General features: G+C 33.0%; 3 protein-coding genes across 8 annotated transcripts in view; all 3 read left to right on the top strand.

Annotated features, from left to right (window-relative positions):
• The first annotated feature begins 82 nt into the window (after positions 1-82).
• Positions 83-4745, top strand: LOC119634893 (transcription factor Sp4). Of its 2 annotated transcripts, none has more exons than XM_038029311.1 (3): positions 83-169; positions 229-2798; positions 2863-4745. In XM_038029311.1, exons 2-3 carry the CDS (start codon positions 492-494, stop codon positions 4111-4113), a joined length of 3558 nt encoding a protein of 1185 aa, XP_037885239.1. In that variant the 5' UTR covers positions 83-169; positions 229-491; the 3' UTR covers positions 4114-4745. The 2 variants fall into 2 exon arrangements, with proteins under 2 accessions (XP_037885239.1, XP_037885241.1); XM_038029313.1 differs by having other exon boundaries at positions 91-126.
• A 2798-nt stretch (positions 4746-7543) lies between these two features.
• The window catches only part of LOC119634311 (CCR4-NOT transcription complex subunit 6-like), a 45727-nt gene continuing 30450 nt past the window's right edge, over positions 7544-22820 (top strand). The window contains exons 1-4 of one of the 2 annotated variants that reach the window (XM_038028366.1): positions 7544-7806; positions 11535-11663; positions 11741-11927; positions 13591-13766. In XM_038028366.1, coding sequence (XP_037884294.1) covers positions 7797-7806; positions 11535-11663; positions 11741-11927; positions 13591-13766 — 502 coding nt within the window. In that variant the 5' untranslated portion in view covers positions 7544-7796. Of the gene's footprint in view, positions 7807-11169; positions 11195-11534; positions 11664-11740; positions 11928-13590; positions 13767-22820 lie in introns of those variants that run through there. The other variant, XM_038028367.1, reaches the window with a different exon arrangement.
• On the top strand, positions 20079-22807 carry LOC119634310 (serine/threonine-protein kinase pakD). 4 transcript variants are annotated; one of them, XM_038028363.1, is made up of 2 exons: positions 20079-22654; positions 22685-22807. In XM_038028363.1, the coding sequence occupies exons 1-2, from the start codon at positions 20285-20287 to the stop codon at positions 22784-22786; spliced, it is 2472 nt and encodes an 823-aa protein (XP_037884291.1). In that variant the 5' UTR covers positions 20079-20284; the 3' UTR covers positions 22787-22807. The 4 variants fall into 4 exon arrangements, with proteins under 4 accessions (XP_037884291.1, XP_037884292.1, XP_037884293.1 ...); XM_038028364.1 differs by having other exon boundaries at positions 20079-22660; positions 22691-22807; XM_038028365.1 differs by having other exon boundaries at positions 20079-22674; positions 22705-22807.

Below are 22820 nucleotides of genomic sequence, written 5' to 3'. Positions count from 1 at the left end.
AAATCTTTAACTGTTCTGTTAAAATATATGAAACAATTCTTTGAATTTGACAGCACTTTTCTTGTTATTTGACAATTTATTAGTTGCACCATTTTTCACAAAGATGGCCGCGTTTTACTAAAACAAGTAAATTTTATTCACTTTGCTAATTAAATAAAAATTGATTTTTGTAAGAATAATAATAATAAATGAAGAAAATGTATTAATTTTAGATTAAATTTTATCTAGCAATTATTTAAAATAATGTGAGCATATGAAAGAAAATGTATCGAAACGTAATAATGTGCAAAAGATGTTCATGTACGGCCGCTTTCACAATGAAATGAACGGGAGAAAATTGTGTTGCAAAAGGGTGGGTAGGAATACATAAAGTGTGCAAAATTTCTTAACATTGAAAGATACATTGCTCGAATGAAGAAAAAGCAAACCGAATTAGATTTCTAAATCAAAAAGGAAATATTTGAAGTTTGTGTGAGAAACAAATTTTGAAAATGATGCAATATAAAAGTGCTACCGCTAATCCGGCAGGATCAGCGGCGGCCTCGACAGCCGCTTCACAGACAGGACAACAAGTTCAGCAGCAGCAACAACAGCAATCACAATCGACTAATATATCTACACCCATAAAAGGCACATTTGTCCAACCATCCGCTGCGGCTGCAAATGTAATAAATGCTGCAAATCAAGCAAATCAAATACCTTTGTCTCAGATTATTAATTTGCAACAATTGCCACAACAATTTGTACAAGCAGCAACAGCCCAAGCTGCCAATCAGCAAGCTCAACAATTGCCACAAAATATGTTTCAAATTGTGCAGCCTATGCAAACAGTAAATATTGACGGGCAAGAGGCAATATTTATACCGAATCTTAATGCGCAATTAACTACGGCTCAACCGGTGAGTATTAATGGACAGCAGGCGTATATCACGCCCAACGGTCAAATTGTTCGAGCACCACAGGCAACTGCTGGACCTACCGCTGTGCAATTGCAACCGGCTGCACAATTTATACAAGGATTAGGTCAAACTGTGCAACTGCCGACTAGTTTCAATGGAACGGAGCAAACATTATTTACTATACCAGGGACGAATATACAGATACCAGTTGCAACTGCGAGTTCTCAACAACAACAATTTCAACAACAACAGCAACTGCAACAATTGTTACAGCAACAACAGCACCAGCAACAACAACAGCAGCAAAATCAAATGCAGATGCAACAAAACGCGAACGCAGCAGATGGCAATAACAGTGCTAGTGTTTCCCAATCAGGTACAACAGTTGCTACTACTTCGTCGACGCCGTCGATTAATTCAAATTCTGGAAATGGTTCGACTGCAACTAGTGTCACCACTGCCAATTTACCCGCATCCATAACCATTCCAGGAACAAATATACAAATACCGACTTCGGTGGCAGCTGCCAACGGTTTACTAGGTAACTTAAATCATCCACTATTAGCTAGTGGCGCAGCGATTAAATTGGAAAATGGTCAAACCTTGCAAAATATACAAATACGTCCTTCAGGACCGGGTTCGGCAAGTGGCCCTACTCAATTACAACAAATTGTGCAATTTCCCCATTCCATCCAGCAAACACAGACGGTTCCACAGCAGTCCACATTGCAGCAGACGACAGTAGCTGTACAAGTGCCTATACAGACTGGTGTAGGAGGTCAGACTATTTATCAAACAGTTCATGTGCCTGTACAACAATTGGGTACCCCAGGGGGTATGCCGACTGCTAATTTATTATCAGCTCAACCACTTCCCATGCCCCAAATAATACCACAGTTCACCCAAATTGCACAAATTGTTACACCAAATGGTCAGATACAGCAGGTGCAATTAGCTCCGTTGAATGCTTTAGGTCCGTATCAACAAATCCCTGCTAATGCTAACATTATACAAATACAAAACACTGCTCAACAACAGGCTGCCGTTCAGCAACAACAGCAGCAACACCAACAACAAGTTGTAGCTCAACAGCAAGCGGTCGCCGCGCAACAACAAGCTCAACAACAACAACAACAGTTGCAGCAACAATTGCAGCAGCAACAGCAACAAATTATACAGGCGATTAATGCGGCGAACGAATCTGGCGCGCAAATACCCACCAATCAACCGATAACTATAACCAACGCTCAAGGTCAACAGGTTACCGTAATACCCGCACAACAATTACAGCAACTACAAAGACCCCCTCCCCCGCCCACCAACACACAGGTACAACCTGCCCATAACCTAATACAACTGCAACAAATTCCAGGATTGCAAGCTCTACCCATTCAAAATATCCCAGGTATAGGGCAAGTTCAAATTATTCAAGCATCACACTTGCCGCCAAATTTGCAATTAGGGAGCTTGCAACAAGTTCTTGCGGCTGCGCCAACACAATCCAGTGCGACTCCATCAGCGGCTCAAACGCAGCCACAACAACAACAAACATCAAATGTTTCTGTTCCTGCGACGGCAGCGACAGCAGCGGCCCAAACGCAACCTCATTCAACATCCTCCTCACAATCGCAAGCGAATGTCAGTAGCACCAATGTAACTTCCGTTACATGTTCTCAACCTTTACAGCTGCAAACCTCTGAAAGCGCCGTCAGCAATAATCAACAAGCTAATAATTTGCAACCCAAGCAAGAGCCGCAATCTCCAACACAAATGGCCCAAACCCTATTGGCAAACGTGACAACGACAACGGCTAATATAAAACAAGAACCACCAGATAGCCACAGTAGTGGCACACAAATTAAATGGCTTATGCCGCAAACCGCAGCAACAGTGACACAGGTGATTAGAGGTCAAAGCCTTAATCAAACGAAAATCTCCTTTTAAACCCACGAATTTCTTACAGATATCACAGCAACAGCAGCAGCAGCAAAGTCAACAGCAACAAACTACATTACAACAACTACAGCAACAACATCAGCAACAACAAGTTCTAGCTAGTTTAGAAGAATTGGCCATACCAGTAAGTATACCAGCTTCATTGCAAATAACACCCGTCCTGCCACAACATCAGCCATCTACTCCGCAATATGGTTTAACAAACGCTCGAACCACAATGAAGCCGCAGGTTACCACACAAGCATTGACAGCCGTACCATCAAGCAGTGCGTCAACTACTACTATGACTAGCGGATCTGGGGCTACCCAAATCACTATAGCTACCACGACTACGAATAACACAGCTAACAATAGCAATAACTCAGGTGGCTTGCAGTTGTCGTCTGTTTCAGCAGGGCAACAGCAACAACAGCAACAACAACAAACTACATCTAACCTAATGACCTTACCGCCACCACCGCCACAAACGTCGGTTAATGTTAACATTAATTTAAATGAGCCGGGTGCTCTCGGCATTAAGCCGCGTCTGAAACGGGTAGCCTGTACCTGTCCCAATTGTACTGATGGCGAGAAAAATCACAACCGAAAGAAACAGCATGTATGCCACATAAAGGGATGTAACAAAGTCTACGGGAAAACGTCTCATTTAAGAGCTCATCTAAGATGGCATACTGGCGAGAGACCTTTCGTATGTTCGTGGCTTTTCTGTGGTAAGAGATTTACACGTTCAGACGAATTACAGCGGCATCGAAGAACTCATACAGGCGAAAAGAAATTTCAATGCCCACAATGCGACAAGAAATTTATGAGAAGTGATCATCTTTCAAAACATATTAAAACTCATCTAAAAGCCCGTTCACCCCTCCAATTAGTCGAAGTTGAACATATCAAGCAAGAAACTCAGGAAATTATTAAACAAGAAGCGCAGGACGCTACGGCAGCACGTACCGGTGGCAATGTTAATGCAACTACAACAACAACAACCGTTTTAGGATCAACGGGTGCAACCGATGGAAATGTATTGAATTCGAATGCAATGTCATCAAATGACCCGAATACTGGTATAGGAAACATGAAAATGGACACCAATTCATCTGCTGGTAATATGCAGGACAATGCTGTTGACCAAGGTGATAGCTATTGTGAAGAAGATGACTGTGAAGATGAGTACGGTGAAGATATGTATGAAGATGATAGCGGAGACGATGAAGAGCGAATGACTATTTCTCTTAATGAATTTACCGAAAATTCTAACTAGCACGAGGCCGATCTGTTCATGGAACAGTTTTTAATGGACGAATTTGGAGTCTAAAGACAATACGACACAGGCCGCCATCAAAATATTGAAATATTGATGTGAAGGCACTCTACGCGTAGGATATAAAAAGAAATTAAATTTAATTAATTAATTCCAAGAAATGGAATTTTAACGAACATTTTTTTTTTTTTTTTTAATAGCTTAATGTTCATAGTCGATTAAGTGTATACAGTTTTTATATGTTTACAATATGTACAGTAGCAAAAATTATAAGCATATATAAGCACTCGGTATAAGAAGAGCCCAGTATTGGTAGTTGGCATTTTTTATGAAAAACAAAAAGAAAGGAGAAGATGATATCATTGAACTTTAATGGTTATTATTAGGAGAAAAGTACACTTAATTAAGTGCTTGTAAAGTACTTTTTTTTCTACTTTATATATTCGGGTACATAGGTGTTTATTTTTTATTTTAGTTTTTCATGTAAATAAAAAAGGAGTTTAAATATAAATTTCGTGTTCTTTTTTTAATGTTCAATTGATTGCATACACCAGATGTTTGAATGAAATTCATTTTTTATGTAAAAAAAAAAAAAGAAGAAAATCATGTTAATTATAAAATAATCAAGGGTTCTTTTTGCAAGTTTTTCAAAATTTCATTCAATATTGTTAATTATTTTTACATATGTTTATATATAATTTTTTATTTTTTTTATTTTTTGAAAATTTTAATAATACGATGGTAAACTGAAAGTAATTATATATATATGCAGGCAAATATTATTAGACATTAACAACTTAAAATTTATGCACAATTAAATATAAAGAAAATAAATTAAAAAATTCTAATACAAAAAATTACAAATAATTTGATTTAAAAGACGATTACTCTTACATCGTAAACATTTTTTTTTTCATATTTTTTATAAAGAGTTTTTTCTTTTTTTTCACTAGAATTTGTCCTTGAGGCAAGACGTTTCCATTAAATATCTTCAAATTCACGATATTCGAATTGTAGACAAACGGTCGATTTACAATAGCATTCTTAACTAATCCATTATTAGATTGTTTTATATATGAATTATGGAATTATTTATTCATTACTTCTATATTCATCCTGTTTTATCGTACATGCTGCCGAGGGGACGAGGCTTTCAGGAAACTTATATATTTCTTCTGATGAAAAATCTCGTTAGCAGCGTTCAAGTAGTAAAATTATTATTTAGTAAGGGGCGCTTTGTTTACTTTTAAAGAATTTACGAAGATTGCTTGAATTGTTGTTGTGCAATTTATTTAAGTGCTAAAACAATTACAAGACAACAAGAGAGCGAAAAAACTTAAAATGAGCACAATTAATGTGCGTTTTGTGCGACGAACATGCGCGAAGGCGCATTCAAGCTCAAGCTTAAAGATTTCCTGAGTTGTTGTTGTGCAATTTATTTAAGTGACAAAACAATTGCAAGAGAACAAGAGAGCGAAAAAACCTAAAATAAGTACAATTAATGTGCGTTTTATGCGTCGAACATGTCTGAAGGCGCATGCAAACTGAAGCTTGAAAGCTACAAGCTTCCATGTTCGCAGCAGTTAGTGGGCAAAATAAATTTTACTGTGAGAGTAGAATGAATATAACAGAGTAACCGTCTATATTTGTTTACAATTGTGAATAATTGAGTCTGCGTTTGTTTACTAACAGCTATTGCATGCATAAATTTCTCAAACATCTGAGAGCAATCGTCTATATTTCAGGAGCATCTGAGAGTAAGCGTCTATGTTTGTTTACAATTCTCAATAATTGAACATGTATTTGTATAAAAATTGCCTGCATGCGAGAGTAAACGTATAAAAATTTGCCTGAAGTCGCCCACCTGCACGTCGGTCAATTCATCCGTCCTCTCTATTGTATCAAAAACTTCTGTTAAGAATAAAAGGGGAACAGAGTTGCTCTTAATAAATAACAGCGCTTTGAATGAACATAAATAAAAAGAATACGAAATTGATCACATGTTCACAGTTTGAACAGTTTTCTGTTAAACATTAAAAAACGGTTAGACCTCTGCTAAACATTAAAAAAAAGCCAGATCTCTAGTAAGCATAGAAAGCTTAGATGATAAAATCGCAAAACTTAAAAAAGGAGCTCGCCAAAAAATCATTACATACTATCGGCTGGTTTCTCTTGCTGCCCTATTTTGGACATTAAGTTGGATTGCATCACCAAATTCGCAAAAGTTATATATATATATATATTTATATATATATAATTTATTTAATTTATGAATTACATAAATAAATATAAAAATCACATGATCAATGTAGTCGGCCCACGTATTATCTAATGCGTGCGGTGTCATCGTATACCAAACGTATTTAACTCTATGATGCGAACGATGGGAACGATGGTAGAGCCAAGTTTAGTATTCCATTTCGATTTTGATCATAACTCATGCAAGTGTGGTTAGTAGTCATTTGTAGAAGGTATTTGTTTGGTTAGTACTCATTTGTAGATGGTATTTTGATCATAATCCATGCAAGTGCGGTTAATAGTCATTTGTAAAAGGTATTGGTGTGGTTAGTAGTAAGAATACGGTTCAATGTACTTAAACATCCCCGTTTTTTAAATTATTATTGCATTTCTGTCTGATGAATTTGACAGTCTTTTGAAGTAGCTTTCGTAGCTTTGGTAACTTTGTATTCCGAAAGAAAGAATTGAGAAGAAAGGAACGAGTTTTCTTCAATTTGCAGGCAAAATTAATTTAAAAATAAGTTTTAAAAGTGTAATGTATTAAGTGTTTATTCAAGTTGATTAAGAATAACTTTTACACTTAAAGTTATTAAATATTTGCTTTTAATTGTACAAAGAAAAAAAAAAAAAGACGAAAATTTTGTAAAAAAGACGGCGAACAAGTGAAATATAGAAAAAGGAGAAATTCAGGAAAAAAAAAAAGAATTGTAAAGAAGATAATTATAGTTTTTTCTAGTACTGGAGGTGATTTTTCCTTTATTTGTATGATGTTACTTGTAAAATGAGCGCATTGCATGTTTTGATTTTTTTGTGTTTTGTTTGCTTTTTGCCTTTGCTAGAAACTTTGTATAAATCTGCTTAGTTTGTTTACATTTCGGTAAATTTTGCAAATGTTGCGTTGGAAAAGTTTTCTTTGCTCTCCTTGTTGTATTATTCTTTCTTAGTTTGTTTTGTATCGTTGTATATTAGCAACATAAAATGCAACGCTGCATTAGTGATATTACATACAAATATAATGAAATTTGAGCAAGGGGTAAATAAAAAAGTGTGGTTAAGCTGAAAGAAACAAAAGAAAAGCACAAATTGTTTTCATTTAACGCAATATTTATTTTCATAGTTAATATAAATAAATAAAATAAAATCTAAAATGATAAACTAAATAAACAATTGATGAATTTTATTTAGAATCTAAAATAAGATTATAAAAATTTTAAAAGCAAATCAAGTGCTATCTCTTTGCTAATAGTTTCAGAAAGTTGCAATAAAGTGGTGCTTAATATTTATTATGGACATTGAACATTTTTAAAGAAATTTTTATTTTATAATTCAAGATTAACAAGAGTTTGTTCGAAACTAGTGAAAATACAAAGAAAATTTTGTATTCAAGTGAACATTTTTTATATACGTGCGTTTATAGTTTCTTTAGACAACTGGGGTAAAAGTGGATGCCGTCAGGTTGGCTTTAACACAAGAAAAAGAATATATGTTTATGTTCGATATATTAATTTTAGAATTTTTTTTACTTGCTTCCTAATTTAACAATTTATGAATTTTAAGTAAAGCATTATTTGTATTCCTAATTTGTTTTTGCTCAAATTCCCTTTCCCTGCATTTAATATATATGTTTTTTTGCAATATTGACTGCTATCTTTGTTTATGTTTGTATGAAGTCGTCTTGCTTCTTTGCTGTTTCTCAATGCAATACTGAGTATTAGTTAGTTTCTTGTACTTTTTTGCACGATTTCATTATGTGGTCTTATTTCGCCCCCACCAACGTTACTGTTACTGTTTTGCTGTAGTATTTAACTTTCTTTTATTATTTTAGCTTGAGCTTCCAAAGGTTCATTCACATTATATTTAGGACAAACAGTAAACATTGTTTATTGACCAAATCAATGAAAATGACTAGAGGTGAACATACATTTTTATTTTGCAATACTTTGAAAGCGAGAACATCAACATTTTATATCTATTTGGTTACATAAATAGTTAATATCAAGAAATATTTACTAAAATTTACCAAATTATTGAAAGAAGTAATGACACGTTGATGAACATTAAATCTTATATTGTTTTATATACGTATTTAGATGCGTGTGTTCTTTGAAAGCATTCTAACTAAAGAATATTTCTGCTCGGCATCATCGAATTACATTATTTGCAAGTTTAGAAATTTAAAAAATTATCATTAATGCTGCAAAGCAATGAACACATATTTATTGTTTAGTAACATACCATAGAAGGTTCAGAATGGAAAGAGGAAATTATGTTCAATTGCAGCAAAAACTTTTGTATGCACCTTCGTTTTAAAAATAAATAAATAAAAGTAAGAACGTTATATTCCGCTCGGGCTGAATCTCGCATACCCTCCACTATACTTTTCGCATTCCATGTTCTTTTATTTGATACCCATATCGTTAGTATTATTGCAAAAAAATTATTCCACCAGATCGCGGTATCTACCAAATTCATTTTAGAATTAACCCATTTTTAGGCAGATAATATATCTTGATTTGAGAAATGTACAAAACAGCTTTAAGCATTCTATCTCGTCTGCCTTATGATAGATAAGCATAAATCTTTAAAAAAGTGAAAATAAGATAATTTAAGCACTTGTAAGTTTATGTGGGAAATGGACGATATTTTCCATTTTTGCACTCAAAGTAAATATGGATAATTTCAGCTTTGTAACTTTTATAATTTCTGAATAACAAGCAAAAATCCATAAATTTTTGTTAAAAAAAACGAATTGCGTTCAGTTTATGCTCTACTGCGGGTTTCTGTTCTCTTCAATTTGGCCAACTTCCCATGTTTCTACCAAATTTGAAGTCGATATCTTAATTCTTGCGACCAAAAGAGTGCCAATAACACACATCACGCAGACGGACAGACATGGGTAATTCAACTTAGAATGTCGCGCTGATCAAGCTGAAGCTTCCTTTTGGATGTTACATGTATTATGAAAAAAAAAAAAAAAGAAAACATAATACGCTCCTATCTTACATTGGTGGGTATAAAAATGAAATTTATATATAATATTGGGGTGACGAGACCGATTTTTTCTAAACTTTTTAGAGGTTCCGTAGGTTCACCTATAAAAAAAGTTTGTCTCGCCACATCTGTGCTTTCTTAGTAACGGGCAAAGAAAACAATTTTTTTTTTCTTTTGATAAATTAATTGCTAAGAAATTTAAAGTTTCTTTCGAGGCGAATACAGTTTTCCTTACCTATTTGTTTCCATTAAATAAAAAGTGTAGTATTTTACTATTTAAATAAAAAGTGTAGTATTTTACTATTTATATCTCTTTTTATTTATATGCACGGAAGTCCAACAGGTCGAGTTAAATACTGAACTATGCTTTGATTTTGATGCATTGAATAGTTTTCTTTAGGAAATTAGTGGATCGTCCCGAATGAATAGTATTTTCTTTTATTATCAAGTAAGATTAGAAATATGAAGAAATTATGTATAGTACGATATATATTCAATTTTTAGCTTGCTTTATAAGTCCCCTTTTTTTTATGCAGTCATACAGTGAAGAGAGAATTCCTTGGATTTATTTACCTTAGGCTTTCAATATCAATATTCTTTAGATTATATTTATTATATAATATATCTTGTGTCTAAAGTGTAAAATGAAAACTACTGAAATTTTTCTTAATGAAAATGGGATGAGCTTACTGAAGCACTTACATTGTAGGCAAATTTAGAAACCTTAGGTTGCAAAGTTAAGCAAGATAACCAATAAAATTGAACTAATCTGTTTGAAAATGGAAACAGGCAAGTCGTTGGTATATGGTGTAAATGCTAGCACATCCGTTTACGATTATAAGGACAGGATCCCATAAAAATATTCCACAACGTTTCGATTGCATCGATTGTAAAAAAGGAGGGAGAGTGTCAGTCTAGGCTGTACTTTAATCTGACTCCTTTTTGCAATGCAAAGAGTTCTTAACGCAAAAATTTTCAATACTAGATCCCTTACAAGAATACTTCCAATAGCAGTCAGATATTACATGAGTTATATATATTATGTTTGCCGCATGATGGATAAGCAAATTTCGCCTTGAAAAGAATATAATTTTCTTTTTTTCTTTTCGAGTTCCAAATTCAAAAATTTCAATCGCGTTAGTAATTGAATGAGTTATAGGTTTTGTAATATAAATTTGTATTTTTCTGAATATTAAGTCATTTGTTTATTTTACTAATGTTTACAACTCATTACCTCTCGTTCTGTTCAGTCACTTTTTGGCCGACTTTTGACTCCCTTTGTCTTCCACAAATATTCTAAATATGTGCCGCTCGACAAACAAGTCGCCATAACCAATTTTGATCCGTTAACCTGTTAATCGTTTCCCGCAAAATTTCTCGCCAATTCTTGTCAATATTTTTCGTGTGTGGTTACCTGCAGTATACAGTTACCTGCAGTAACGCGGCATAAATGTGTTTTTGATTTTCCTCTTTTTTTTTTAGAATTAAACTTAACTCATCAAAAATAGCATTTTCATAACAATATTATACCTGTCGTAGGTGAAAAGAATAAAATTTCCTTTTTTCTTTATCTCATAATTTCTCTTCTCCCATTAGCTTTCAGTTATTGTCATTGTTTGTTTATATCGTGAAATGTGTATAAATAGTTGTAGTAGCAGTGGTTGCATATTATTTTAATAAAACACTTTTACACACAGTTACGTTACGGCAATAACCAACACCAAGAATTATAGTAACAATATACAACAATCACAGCAACAACAACAACAAAAAAAAAAAATCATAATAATCAACAAAAAACTTTATTAATATTTTTGCAGAGACGCTTATCATCAGGCGGTTATTATGAAAGGTTATAATTTTTTTAAACATTATTTTTATATTAATAAATGATAAAGTATTTTATATGCAAATCAAAAAAAAAAAAAAAAAAATTCGTTTCTTTATTAAATAAATTCAAAAAATATATTCAAATTTTTATTTGTTAAAACATTTTCGAATTTCCTGGAAAAATTTTCTTCGCTATATCGTTTTGCTTCATTTTATGTAAAAATGTAACTAACCACGAAAAGTGATTTAAATTTAAACTTAAAAATACTATTAATTTTGAAATTTGTGTTTTACATTTCTTATTTTTCTTATTTATTTATCTATTTTTTTTCTTATTTATTTTTTTCTCTTAACAAATCTAGGCAATCTGTATAAAATGTCTCGTAACAAGGACAAATATGAAAGTGCAAATCGTAGGCAACAGATATTTATGTCATCCGAAGATGTGGCGGCCGGTAAGAAATCGAATTGGACTGGCATTGAGATAACAGGTATTTAGAATTTAAGAAAAAAAAAAAAAAATTAAATTAAAAAAAACGAATAAATTTCTTTTTTAATATTCTTTTAGGTTGTGTACGAAATATTAGCCCTTCGCTATGGGAGTTTGAACATTTAACCGCCTTATATCTCAACGATAATCAATTATTGCGCCTACCTGCTGATATTGGTTTATTGGTTAATTTACGCACATTAGACGTATCTAGTAATAAATTGCGCAGTTTACCGGCCGAACTGGGAGAATTAATACAATTGAGGTACATTATTAGTTTCATCATTTCAATTGAAAACCTATTTCCTAAAGATCACATTACATTATATCCTTCTCAAAGACATCCGAAATCTTTTTTTAGTTTAAAATTCTGAACTTAAAAAAAAAAAAAAAAAAAAAAAAATACCAAGACCTATCGGTTCAAGCAAATATAATATAGTAACAGTAGATAAAAAAGTTACAAGTCCCCTTACTCACATCAATTTCAATTATCTCAAGTATCAAGTAAGAGTTCGCAAGTTCAAAATTCAAGTGCCGTAGAGTTTACCTTGTTCGCAGGTGTAATGAGTGATTACCGACTGGGGATACACTCCCTAAATTGCGCCCAGCACCTCTGCCCTTTGTCTATTCTCATTTCTTTCCGATCATGACCGTGCTATACGAATAGGGAACATTACTCATCAGTCATTGGTCATATTAAAAGGAGAAATATGTTATAGACAGATATGTCTTCTTTATTAATTTTTATCATTATCTAATATCGTAGATCTATAAAGTTATCTTTCCGTTTTCAAATATCTTGTTCAAAAGTCCCGCTTTTGCTTCATTTGTCAAAAACAGCCGTTCGACACATTCAACGCTGCGAAATGACTCAGACAATACTAAGAAAATTCTATTAACCCATATTAACATCAAAATTTCAATCACAAATTTTTAATTGGTCTTATCCCCCATTTCTATTCAATGGTTGTTACAATGAAACTATGCCAACATAGTTTTGTTTACAAAAGATTTCAAACGAACATAAATAGTTTCTAATGAGGCATGTCAAGTAGAGTTTTAGAGAAGTTAGAAGTGAATAGAAGATAATATCCGAGCAGTGTTTTTCTTTTGGCATTTGTGGTCTTCTTAAACCGCTTGCTTAAATTCCTGAAATTTCAAGAAAGAATTGCAGGCAAAGATTTCTTCATATCGTCTTCTAAAAGGTAGAAAAAATTTCCAGTAATTGCTCAGCCTCAAACTCTAAACTACAAAACAAAGCAAGTCCTATTAAATTGTTGTACTTTGCTATATCTGAAGGTAGTAGTACTCAGTAAATGAATCAGTTTAGAATTCAAAAAAATTTCCAAAGCTCGAACATGTGCATTTTTAAAGTGCGTTAATTCAAAACGGATGCTTTTCAAGTCGTTTTAGAAGTAACTGACATCTACAAGTTTTCCAAATCACTTAAATAACTCTTTGATAAATCTTGTTCATTGTTGTCCGCTATAAACTCTTTTAATATATCAAGAGATGTCAAATTTTAGAAATTTTTTTTTTTTTTTTTTGTCTATCTCTATACATAGATTATTTGTATGTGTACGTGTAAAAGCCTGTAAATATTTTAAAAACTTCATTATATTCGACAGTTTGTCTGTGTATTTTCTGACATTTTATCTATTATCGTAAATGGTGTGACTTTCAATAAAGCACACAGTTTGGCAAGCATAGGAATGAGTTGTCCTCCGTTGTTCCTTTGGATTTTACATAGTCTTTTTTTTTTTTTTTGCAAAGTCTAGTATACCCTTATAAAGAGCTATTTTAATAAGAGCATGATCATCATCCCACATACCATAACTTAATAAGTATACCAATATGTTCAAATTATCTATTATGTGCTTTTGATTTCGTTTAGGCCGAATAAGTTTTAATTAATTTTTACATTACAGGGAACTATTGCTAAACAATAATTTTCTTCGTGTATTACCCTATGAGATTGGAAAATTATTTCATTTGCATATTTTGGGTTTAATGGGTAATCCATTGCAAAAGGAATTTCTCTCGATTTACAATGAACCCAATGGCACTCAGAAATTATTGACTTATATGCTGGATAATTTGTCAAGTAAGTGATTTTTCAATTAAATTTTTTCTTAAATATTTCTATCAATATATATATATATATATAATATTGTCAATATAATTGCAATAATAATAATAATAATGATGATGACGTTCAGTTAAAAAGTTGTCGTTTTTCACGCTTTCTTAAAAAAATGAGAGTAATGTATTCATTTCATTTCAATATGAATACCCGTTTGAAAATGTCAATAGAAAGAAAGAAAGAAAAATAAAAAAAAAAAAAAAAAAAACATTGAAAAATTGAATTGAGGCAAGTTTTCTTTCGCTTTGCTGCAAGCAACAGCGCTTTACAAATGCCATCCTCCAATACAAATTAACAAGTATTAAAAAATGTGAACAACAAAGAAATCGTCTCAATTAACTTTTAAAGCAAGAATGGAAATGAAAATGAAAATGAAATTTCGTCCGTTTGCTATTAAAACGGCAAACGGCAAACGTTTGACGCTTGATGATAATCATCATGATAATGATAATGATGATAATGATGATGATGGTAGTTGCCCGTTGCACATTTAAATAAAAATGTTGATAATCAACGCCTTTTAACTGAATCGGTCACTACTAATTAGGCTATTGCTATACCCAATGATGATGACAATTTAGTTAGTTATTCAGTAGCGAGTTTAGTCCAATGATAATAATGATAGCCAGAAAGAAAAAAAAGAAAAAAAAAACAACAACAACGAAATCCAGTGCCCACATATATGAATATTGCTAATCAACTTTATGAAGACTTTGACCATAGTGGAAATATTGTACATATATGCAAGTTATAAGACATATGTGTATATTTATATATATATATATGTATCAGTCATATGAGAAGTATAAAGTAAATGAACAAAAAGAGAAAGTTTAGTTATAAAGAGCAGTTACGAGAAATATAAACAGCATCATCATCAACCTTAAAGCGGCAAAAATTAACATCATCATGATCTTGGTAGCATGGAGTATATGTTTTTTTTTTTTACCTAATAGACAAATAAACGGATACGCACGGTGTTGTCGTTTTGCTGCTATATTGTTCGTTACTAATGCAAAGCGTATGAGCAAAAAAAAAAAAAAAAAAAAAACTTAACAAAAAATTACACATCAGCTAACGGAGATATACACATATGTGTATGTATGTATATTCATTATCTTCTTATCACATGCCACATGGGGTGCCATATGTACATATATCCAAGCAACGGATACAGCAGCAATTTTATATAAAAGTTTAAACTTGTTTCTTCTCGTTGTCTTTTACACTTTATGCATACATATGTATATGTGCATGCAAAATATAAACTTAAACCATATGCCCGCTGTTTAACTCGTTTTCTTACAGTTACAATTATTTTGTGTTTGTGTATATATGTTCATAATCACTTAAAAATTTTTATGAAAACGAAAGGAAATGTTTTCTATATATGATATTCCCGTGTCTTCATAAAACATTAGATTGGGATTTAAGCGGTAGTGAGTTACGGGGGAAACATTCAATTTTATTGCGACAGAAGACTAATCCATATCGACAAACAGTGCGAAAATGTAGATTGATTGATGTTGCACATCGTTTTGATGATAATATTTTCCTTTCGCTTAGAAACAGTTTCATATGGATTGTGTTTTCGTATCATCCATCAGCCAGAATCTTGATGATTTTATCTTTAGGGAATTGCCATTTGAATGTACTTACTTGAAGAAATTCTAGACAAGATCCTATATAATCTTTTTTCACTTTTTTTTCCTCATTATTGACTTTTTCTTCTTATCTCGTACACAAGTGGTTATGCACTTTGAGTTAGACATTCACGGATACTTGCTGTTTGTAGACATTTGCGTGGGCACTAAGTAGTCAATCAATAAGAGTCTAAATATATTAAATATTATGAGATTTATGTTACAAGCGATTATTAGAAAATCTTTTATTATTTGGGACAGACAAGATTAATCAATCTATGTATAATTAGCAAGAAACAAGCTATGCTCCTACTCTATACTAATTGTGGGACAGGATAGTATATATTAAGTTTGTGCGAATGTATGTAACACTTAGATAGACTTAAGATAGACTAACTGTAACAATCGGTTCAAAATCATTTTCGAAATTCTTTTATGTGCGTATGTCTTTTCGTCCGAATTAAATCCATGTGGTTTTCCGTCCAACTCCTAAGGAGTCACAATTCGAAAATATTTTGACAAAATTTCCCATACTGACCATGTTTATGACCAATGCTTAGTTGCAAATTTCTTCGTATTTTGGTAAATTAAATTAATAGGAAAAAATTTGGATCAGATCTGCCGATAAATTTTGAAATCTTTCTTATCCTCTTTGAAGTTGCCTTTATTACGAAAAGTAAACGTTTATACGAGAAAATGGTGTAACATGCGAAAATTGGTTCAGGACATTTCTTCCCTAACATAGCACTTGTCTGTACAATATTTGGTTCCGCCCAAAAGGCTATTCATCAACAGTGAGACTTTATGGGACAACAATGTCTAATTTTCAGTATTTTATGACGAAAATAGGAGAATAATATAAAGGTCTTTAATAAGATTAAGGATTAGAGCGGTTAATTTGCGTTTTAGGTCCTCTTCTATATAAGGGCTGCCATGGGCTCCCGTATGCATTTACATGAAAGAAAGTTAAAATTTTCTGTTATCGATTAGGGAAATAAATGAAGTGTTGTTCTCGGCGAAGTGCTGGTAGGCTACATAGTGATCAGCCTTGACCACTACTTTGACATTTTTATCCTTTTTTTTTTTTAAATAATTTTCTCATATTTTCCCTAAATGATTTAAACGACTTTTTAGGTATCGAAATTGATTTCTTGAGCATATTTTCCGCCATGTTAAATATTTCCCCAAGATTAAATATAGGTATTGAGGACTAGTAAACTTTAGAGCTCTCGATGATCATCTCGTTCATTGGTTTGAACAGGCGGTATGGCTTTGGGTAGAATGGAAATATTTACTTTGATTTAGTCAGTACATGAACGATGGTTGGACGGGATTGGTTTTCCTATACCGAAAATCGTATGAAACGAAAAGTGCTTACTTTCGAGACACTTGTACTGTTTTTTGATTGAGAAGAGATTATCGTCATCTTCCAATATTAGATCAGGTTGAAGACCCTTTCGAAAAGTGTTTTGTGTAGTGTATGGATTGAAAAATACAATAAGCTTAAGTACAAGGGATATTGTATTGAACAAAATCAAATCTTCATTGTGTCTTTCATATATAGGCTGGAAAAATATTGGCAAACCTCAAGCAGATAGAGATTTTTGTTAATTTCATTGTAAAGTATCTTCGTAACGTATTGCAAGGAAATCATTTAAAACTTTTTCCTCTAAATAATGTCTTGAGAGTGTAAATATTTTATTTAATTTTTTTTTTATTAAGATTGAAATACTTAAGAGATTCTTGAATCTTCTGCATATCATTAGAGTAAATATTCTTATCGATTCATGCGATTCATGATGTTATTGTTGATGAAGATCTTTTAATTTTAACATCTTTTCTTATTAAATTAAATATATTAATAATGTTATTGAATTCATTTAAGCATTAAAATCCGCTTAAAACTTTTTTCTGCAATATTTATTATATATGAATACTTGTGAAACTGCCAACTGATTTAAATTCTCACTCACCTTAAACTTATGAATATATTAACAGTTCTTAATTTAATTAAATAATTTTTACAATTTAAAAATTTGTTTTGCACGATTACTGGTTTTCATCGGCCAGTGTAGATGTAATGATCTCAATAATCTCTTATATAATATCTCATCTTCTCTTGATAGTTATAAGATCACGATTCTATTTAGCTCGCTTGTGTGTCGCTATTGCGGAGAGATTTGCATCCGTCTTTTACTTAGATGTTCTTAAAAAAATCATATGCAAGCAAGAAGAATCTTATTCATATTAGTCAATACGGAAGTTAAAATGATCAGGATATAGGAAATTGACTGTACAAGGATGTATTAAAATTATGCGGATGCATAGAATACGTAGAAGGATAGCTCCAACCGATCCGATGCAAGAAAGAACGCTCTCTGAAACGATCTAATGTTTGTCTGTCCGTCTGTCCGTCTGTGTGATCTACAGGTCGCATATCGATGTGTTTTAACGAAAGGACGGAAGCTGTTAAAAATTTAATCACCTGTTCGAACACTTCCGATATAACAAGTTGTTATGAAAAGTTTTTACATGAATTGCTCAATTAAACGAAGTGAGCCGCCCCTCGCCCACTATACTATTTTTAACTGTTTTCATATTAATTACATTTATTTAATACACTTAATTGCTTAGTAACAAAGCATTCAATAATCAATGCAATGATGCATCTGGCTTTTAATTGATGAATTCTGGAATGGAAGTGTAGTAATATGAATTTTTTCCGCCTAATCAATTATAATCAAGTTAAAAATAAGTAAAAAAAGCTGTGTTAACACATTATTTCTCACAGAATTTTTTTGTGTTTTTTTTTTTATTATTGCACAAATGATTGCATTGTAAACAATTAATTTAGTTCAGCACATGACTAGATGACTCTTAAAAAATAGTGAAATAAATCAGCATTAGTCGAAAGACCTGAATTCATATTTCTATCTAAAACTTGCGGCAAAAATCGCTATAAAGCGTATTGTTTCTCGTTATTCCTCATCTAAAACATATATTACATCTATGTAAAACAAATTTATTTCTTATTTGTGGGCGTGCCGTTTATCAAGTTTGTATAAAATTACGCAATATTTCCAAATACATGTCGGCCATAACTCGAGCAAAGTTAGCTCATAATTTTTTCTGATCTTTAGTTTTTGTTTCTGGCAGCGTCCTCTGCCATGCCTTCCATGCTTTATTCAAAAAAAAAAAAAACTAGTCACACAAACACATACAAAATATTATCTATCTCTACTACTCTCCTTCGGTCGTCTTTTAGAGATACACAATGAATTCCCTGCGGAACGAAGAACCGATCTTTTCAAGGCTATAGACAAAGCATCCATATTTGAATACCGTCATATAAGCATGGAAGCAGCATAAATCAAATATTGAAATTTGTGTTAATCAAAAGGGAAAATGTGTATTGATAAGAGCAGGAACGTAGAACATTTCAAGTTAAAATTGCAAGCATTTCCTAACCGAAATTTGTTAAGTGGAACCGAATATCTTCATATTCAAATCGTACGATATCAAAACCTTTGGCATATAACATTCAAGTATAGCTTAGGGCCACTTTCATTTGGTTAGACTAAATCATAATACATCACTTCCAGCCGCATTCACCTTTCCCTTAGAAAATGGCGGAGATAAATTCTTATACGTAATACTTAAAGAAAAGAGTTTTACATAACATCATATATAATATATGTAAAATATATATGTTCTTCTCAACGGGTGTAGTTAAGATTATTAAGACAAGCACGATGTCAAACTAAGTTCATTTTTTATCTAAACAAAAGCAAAGCAAGAACTAAACGACCTCGACATAAAAAGAAGCTTATGATGGATTAAAGTTTTTCTAATTGTCGTGATTAAGATTTGAATTGTATGGCGATAATAATGATGATAATGATGATAATGATGATAATGATGATGATGATGACGATGATGGGTGGATGGTAACTTTTTTTGAATACAATATAAAAACTTCAAGAAAAGCATAATTTTTTTTTTAAGTACAATAATAATAACAACAAACATCTCACTTCTTATAACAAGAGAACCTAAATAGAGTGATCGGTTTTTGTCTCGACTAAGTATAATGCGCCGTTGGAATAGGGAGATTTTTTATATATATACATATATATGTAGAGCGAAAAAGAAACAAGAAAAAAAAAAAAAAAAAAGAGTCTTAAAATCAAAGAGAACACGAGAGCTCCTGTTTGAGATCGCAATTGTTGGTAAAAAAGCAAGTCAAACTTGCTGCTTCACTCTCGTAAAGCTAACATGTTTTTGTTTATATATATTTCGAATAGTTGTGGATTGTTTGTCTTCTGTGATTTTGTTTTGTTTATAATCTACCATAGTTATAAAAGCTTTCTTGTTTTCTGGTTCGTGGTTAGCAGTTTATTTCAGTGAAACTGAAGTTTTAGTCTGCCACAAGTCTGGCTCAGAAACGGTCGTTCCGGTTATATATATATATATATTTATTTATCAAATCCACACATAATACTTCATACTCTTTGTCTGACTTATAATAATCAAATACGATTGATACGAATTTGTGTGTGTGTGTGTGTGTATGCGTGCGCTTGTGTGTGTTAAGAGATTACAAAAATTTCTTAAAAATATAAAAGAAGAAGAAAAAAAAAGCAAAAAAAAAAAAAACAAAGATTGAAATAATAATTTTAATAGAAATAAAATGAAAACAAAGTGAATTTCGTAATCACAGAAGATCGGCGTGAATATAGAGAAAATATTAAAATCCAATGTTTGTTACGCTAGGCAGGCATATGTTACTTGCAACGTCGCAAAACAACATAAACAATCATAAAAACATTAAATATTATGAGATCCAATACAAATGTTTTTTGTGGTTCAGACAACAACAACAACAACAACAATGCATATCATGGTTCTAATACAATAAAGAATATACATACGAGCGGTCAAAAATTGCAAACTTCGATTAATAATTTAGGAGTAGGTCATCAGCTACAAATTGGCAACAATTATGGATATCAACATCCTATGCTGCCGCATCCGCAGCATACGCAACCAAATCTACCACCACCTCCGCCACCGTCAGCCACACATCCATCTTTATGGGCTGCCCAAGCCCCAAGAAATCCCACGTGTTACCCGCAGCCCGGATGTATGCCGAGTAATGCTCACTTGAATACAACAACGTATCAAGGTAGGCAGTTTCAAGGCAGAGGTTTCCCTTATCCCTGTAACTTCTCGGGCCAACCTTGCGAACGTATAAATTTATCAGCTCCAAATTATGCCAAATTACCGCCATTGTCTGTTGTAAATCAGCAACGTATTAACGATTGTGCGGGCATACCGTTAATATCTACAGCCGTAGCTCACCTAACCCCTAATCAACGTCAACGGATTTCACGTAAACAATCACATTCGCCGCCACCTAGAAATTGGGCAAATTTATTACCGGCCGGTGTTCATTCGCACAATTACTGCAATCAATTGGTTGCGCATGCTCAAGGACCGCCATTGCTATTAAATAAACAACAGCATTTAACAATAGGACAACAACAACAACAACAACAAGGCAACCAACCACCAAATCATTGGAATCCATCAAATTGCTATACAATGCATGGAGGTTATAGCCAACAACAGCAATTCACGGCTAAATGTCAGATGCCTCAAGCCAAGCAAGATATAATACGCTCACCGTTACGCTATCAAAACTCCGCTCCAGCCGCTTTAACAAACTGTAAATCCAATGAGATTTTAGCAAAGATAGATTGTTCAGATATTAAGAATGCGGAAAATATTAATAATGGCGATGCATGTCTGCCGCGTATTATAAAGCCTCGCAAAAGGCGTAAGAAGGATCGTAAGCCGAATAATTTGGTTAATGGATTATTCTTAAAAATGGAAAATCAAATTAAAACTGCGGAGAAACAATCAAATCCTGCCGAGGCGGACATTTTAAAATGTTTAAATCATTTCACAAACATTTACAGTAACTCAACGGAAGAGTGCACTACTCGCCATAAGCAAAAGAATATAAAAAATATCTATACCGAGCAGCAGCAGGCAAGTGATGAAAATAAATTCATAAAAAATCATGGCATTTGTTTTTGCGTCGAATGTGATCCTTTGCGTTCTATATGGGAGCATCCATTACGACGATCACCATCTGATTCGTCTGAGTCATCGTCGACATCAAGCAGCTCAAATGCTACGACGACCTCGTCAAACGATAGCAAATCTGCTCAAGATGAGCCCAGATGTCGACTGATTGAGAAGCAAAAATCTGAATCAAATTTAAATGCTTGGCCTAAAAGTCGAGCAGATATTGTTGGTGTTATTGGTTCGAATCGTATTAGTCATGAACATAATGCAGCTTTGACGCAAACTTATGCGGGTGGAACGCAAGAATCTAACGGTGGTTATGCGAACATTTTAAGCGGCATCAATTTAGCTAACGATTTATTTAGTCGCACTGCATCAACGCATACATTAAATCATAATATACTTACAATAATGCCTAATAATAATAAACACAATAGTGAATTGATTGATGCGGATGCCGATGCCGATGCAATGGTTTTGCTGCCCGAAACAGCAGAAACTTTGCTAACGCGTAGCATTAACGAAATCTCACAGAAATTAATCGAAACATGCTCTAATGAATTTGGTGATTTACTTAATTCTTCATCGACATCGTCATGCGGCAGCAGCAGCAGCAGCAGCGGCAGCAGTGGCATTAGTGATTTCTCAAATGACAGCGGTATTGATAGTGCGCACATTAATTGCGATGATTTGGTTTTTAATTTTGATCAATTACATATACCAGGCAATAGTTCCACTTTAACTTCAACTTCAATTTCAACTTCGACATCGACATCGACATCGACTTCCGCTTGTAATAATTTGACATCCGCTCGTGCAACAACATCAATAACACCTACTGCTACGAATAAATATGCAGCGCAAAGCTTTTTAACAACATTGCCAACAATCACGACTTTAACATCTTCTGGCAATCAAAGCAATAATAAACTGCTAACACCCACTCTCGAATTGTTAGTTGATTTTAATAATAATCAACAGCAACAACAACATCAAAGTGCAAGAATGCCACAATCGTTAAAACAGAAACTAATATTAAACGACAATCATTGGCAGCAGCAGCACCAGCACCAGCAACAGTGCAATGAACTGCAATCATTTCAAAGGCCTGAGCAACAACAACAACAACAACAACAACAACAACAACAACAACAACAACAACAGCAACATCAATTCTTTAGCAATTGTTACGACTTGTTGTGGCATCAAAAGCATCAGCATCATCATCATCAACAACAGCAATAATAACAACAACAACAACAACAACAACAGCAGCAGC

This window comes from Glossina fuscipes, unplaced genomic scaffold (assembly GCF_014805625.2).
Source record: "Glossina fuscipes isolate IAEA_lab_2018 unplaced genomic scaffold, Yale_Gfus_2 3, whole genome shotgun sequence".
NCBI lineage: Eukaryota > Metazoa > Arthropoda > Insecta > Diptera > Glossinidae > Glossina > Glossina fuscipes.
The sequence above is the reverse complement of the archived record's forward strand: the minus strand, read 5'-3'. Positions and strand labels throughout refer to the sequence as shown.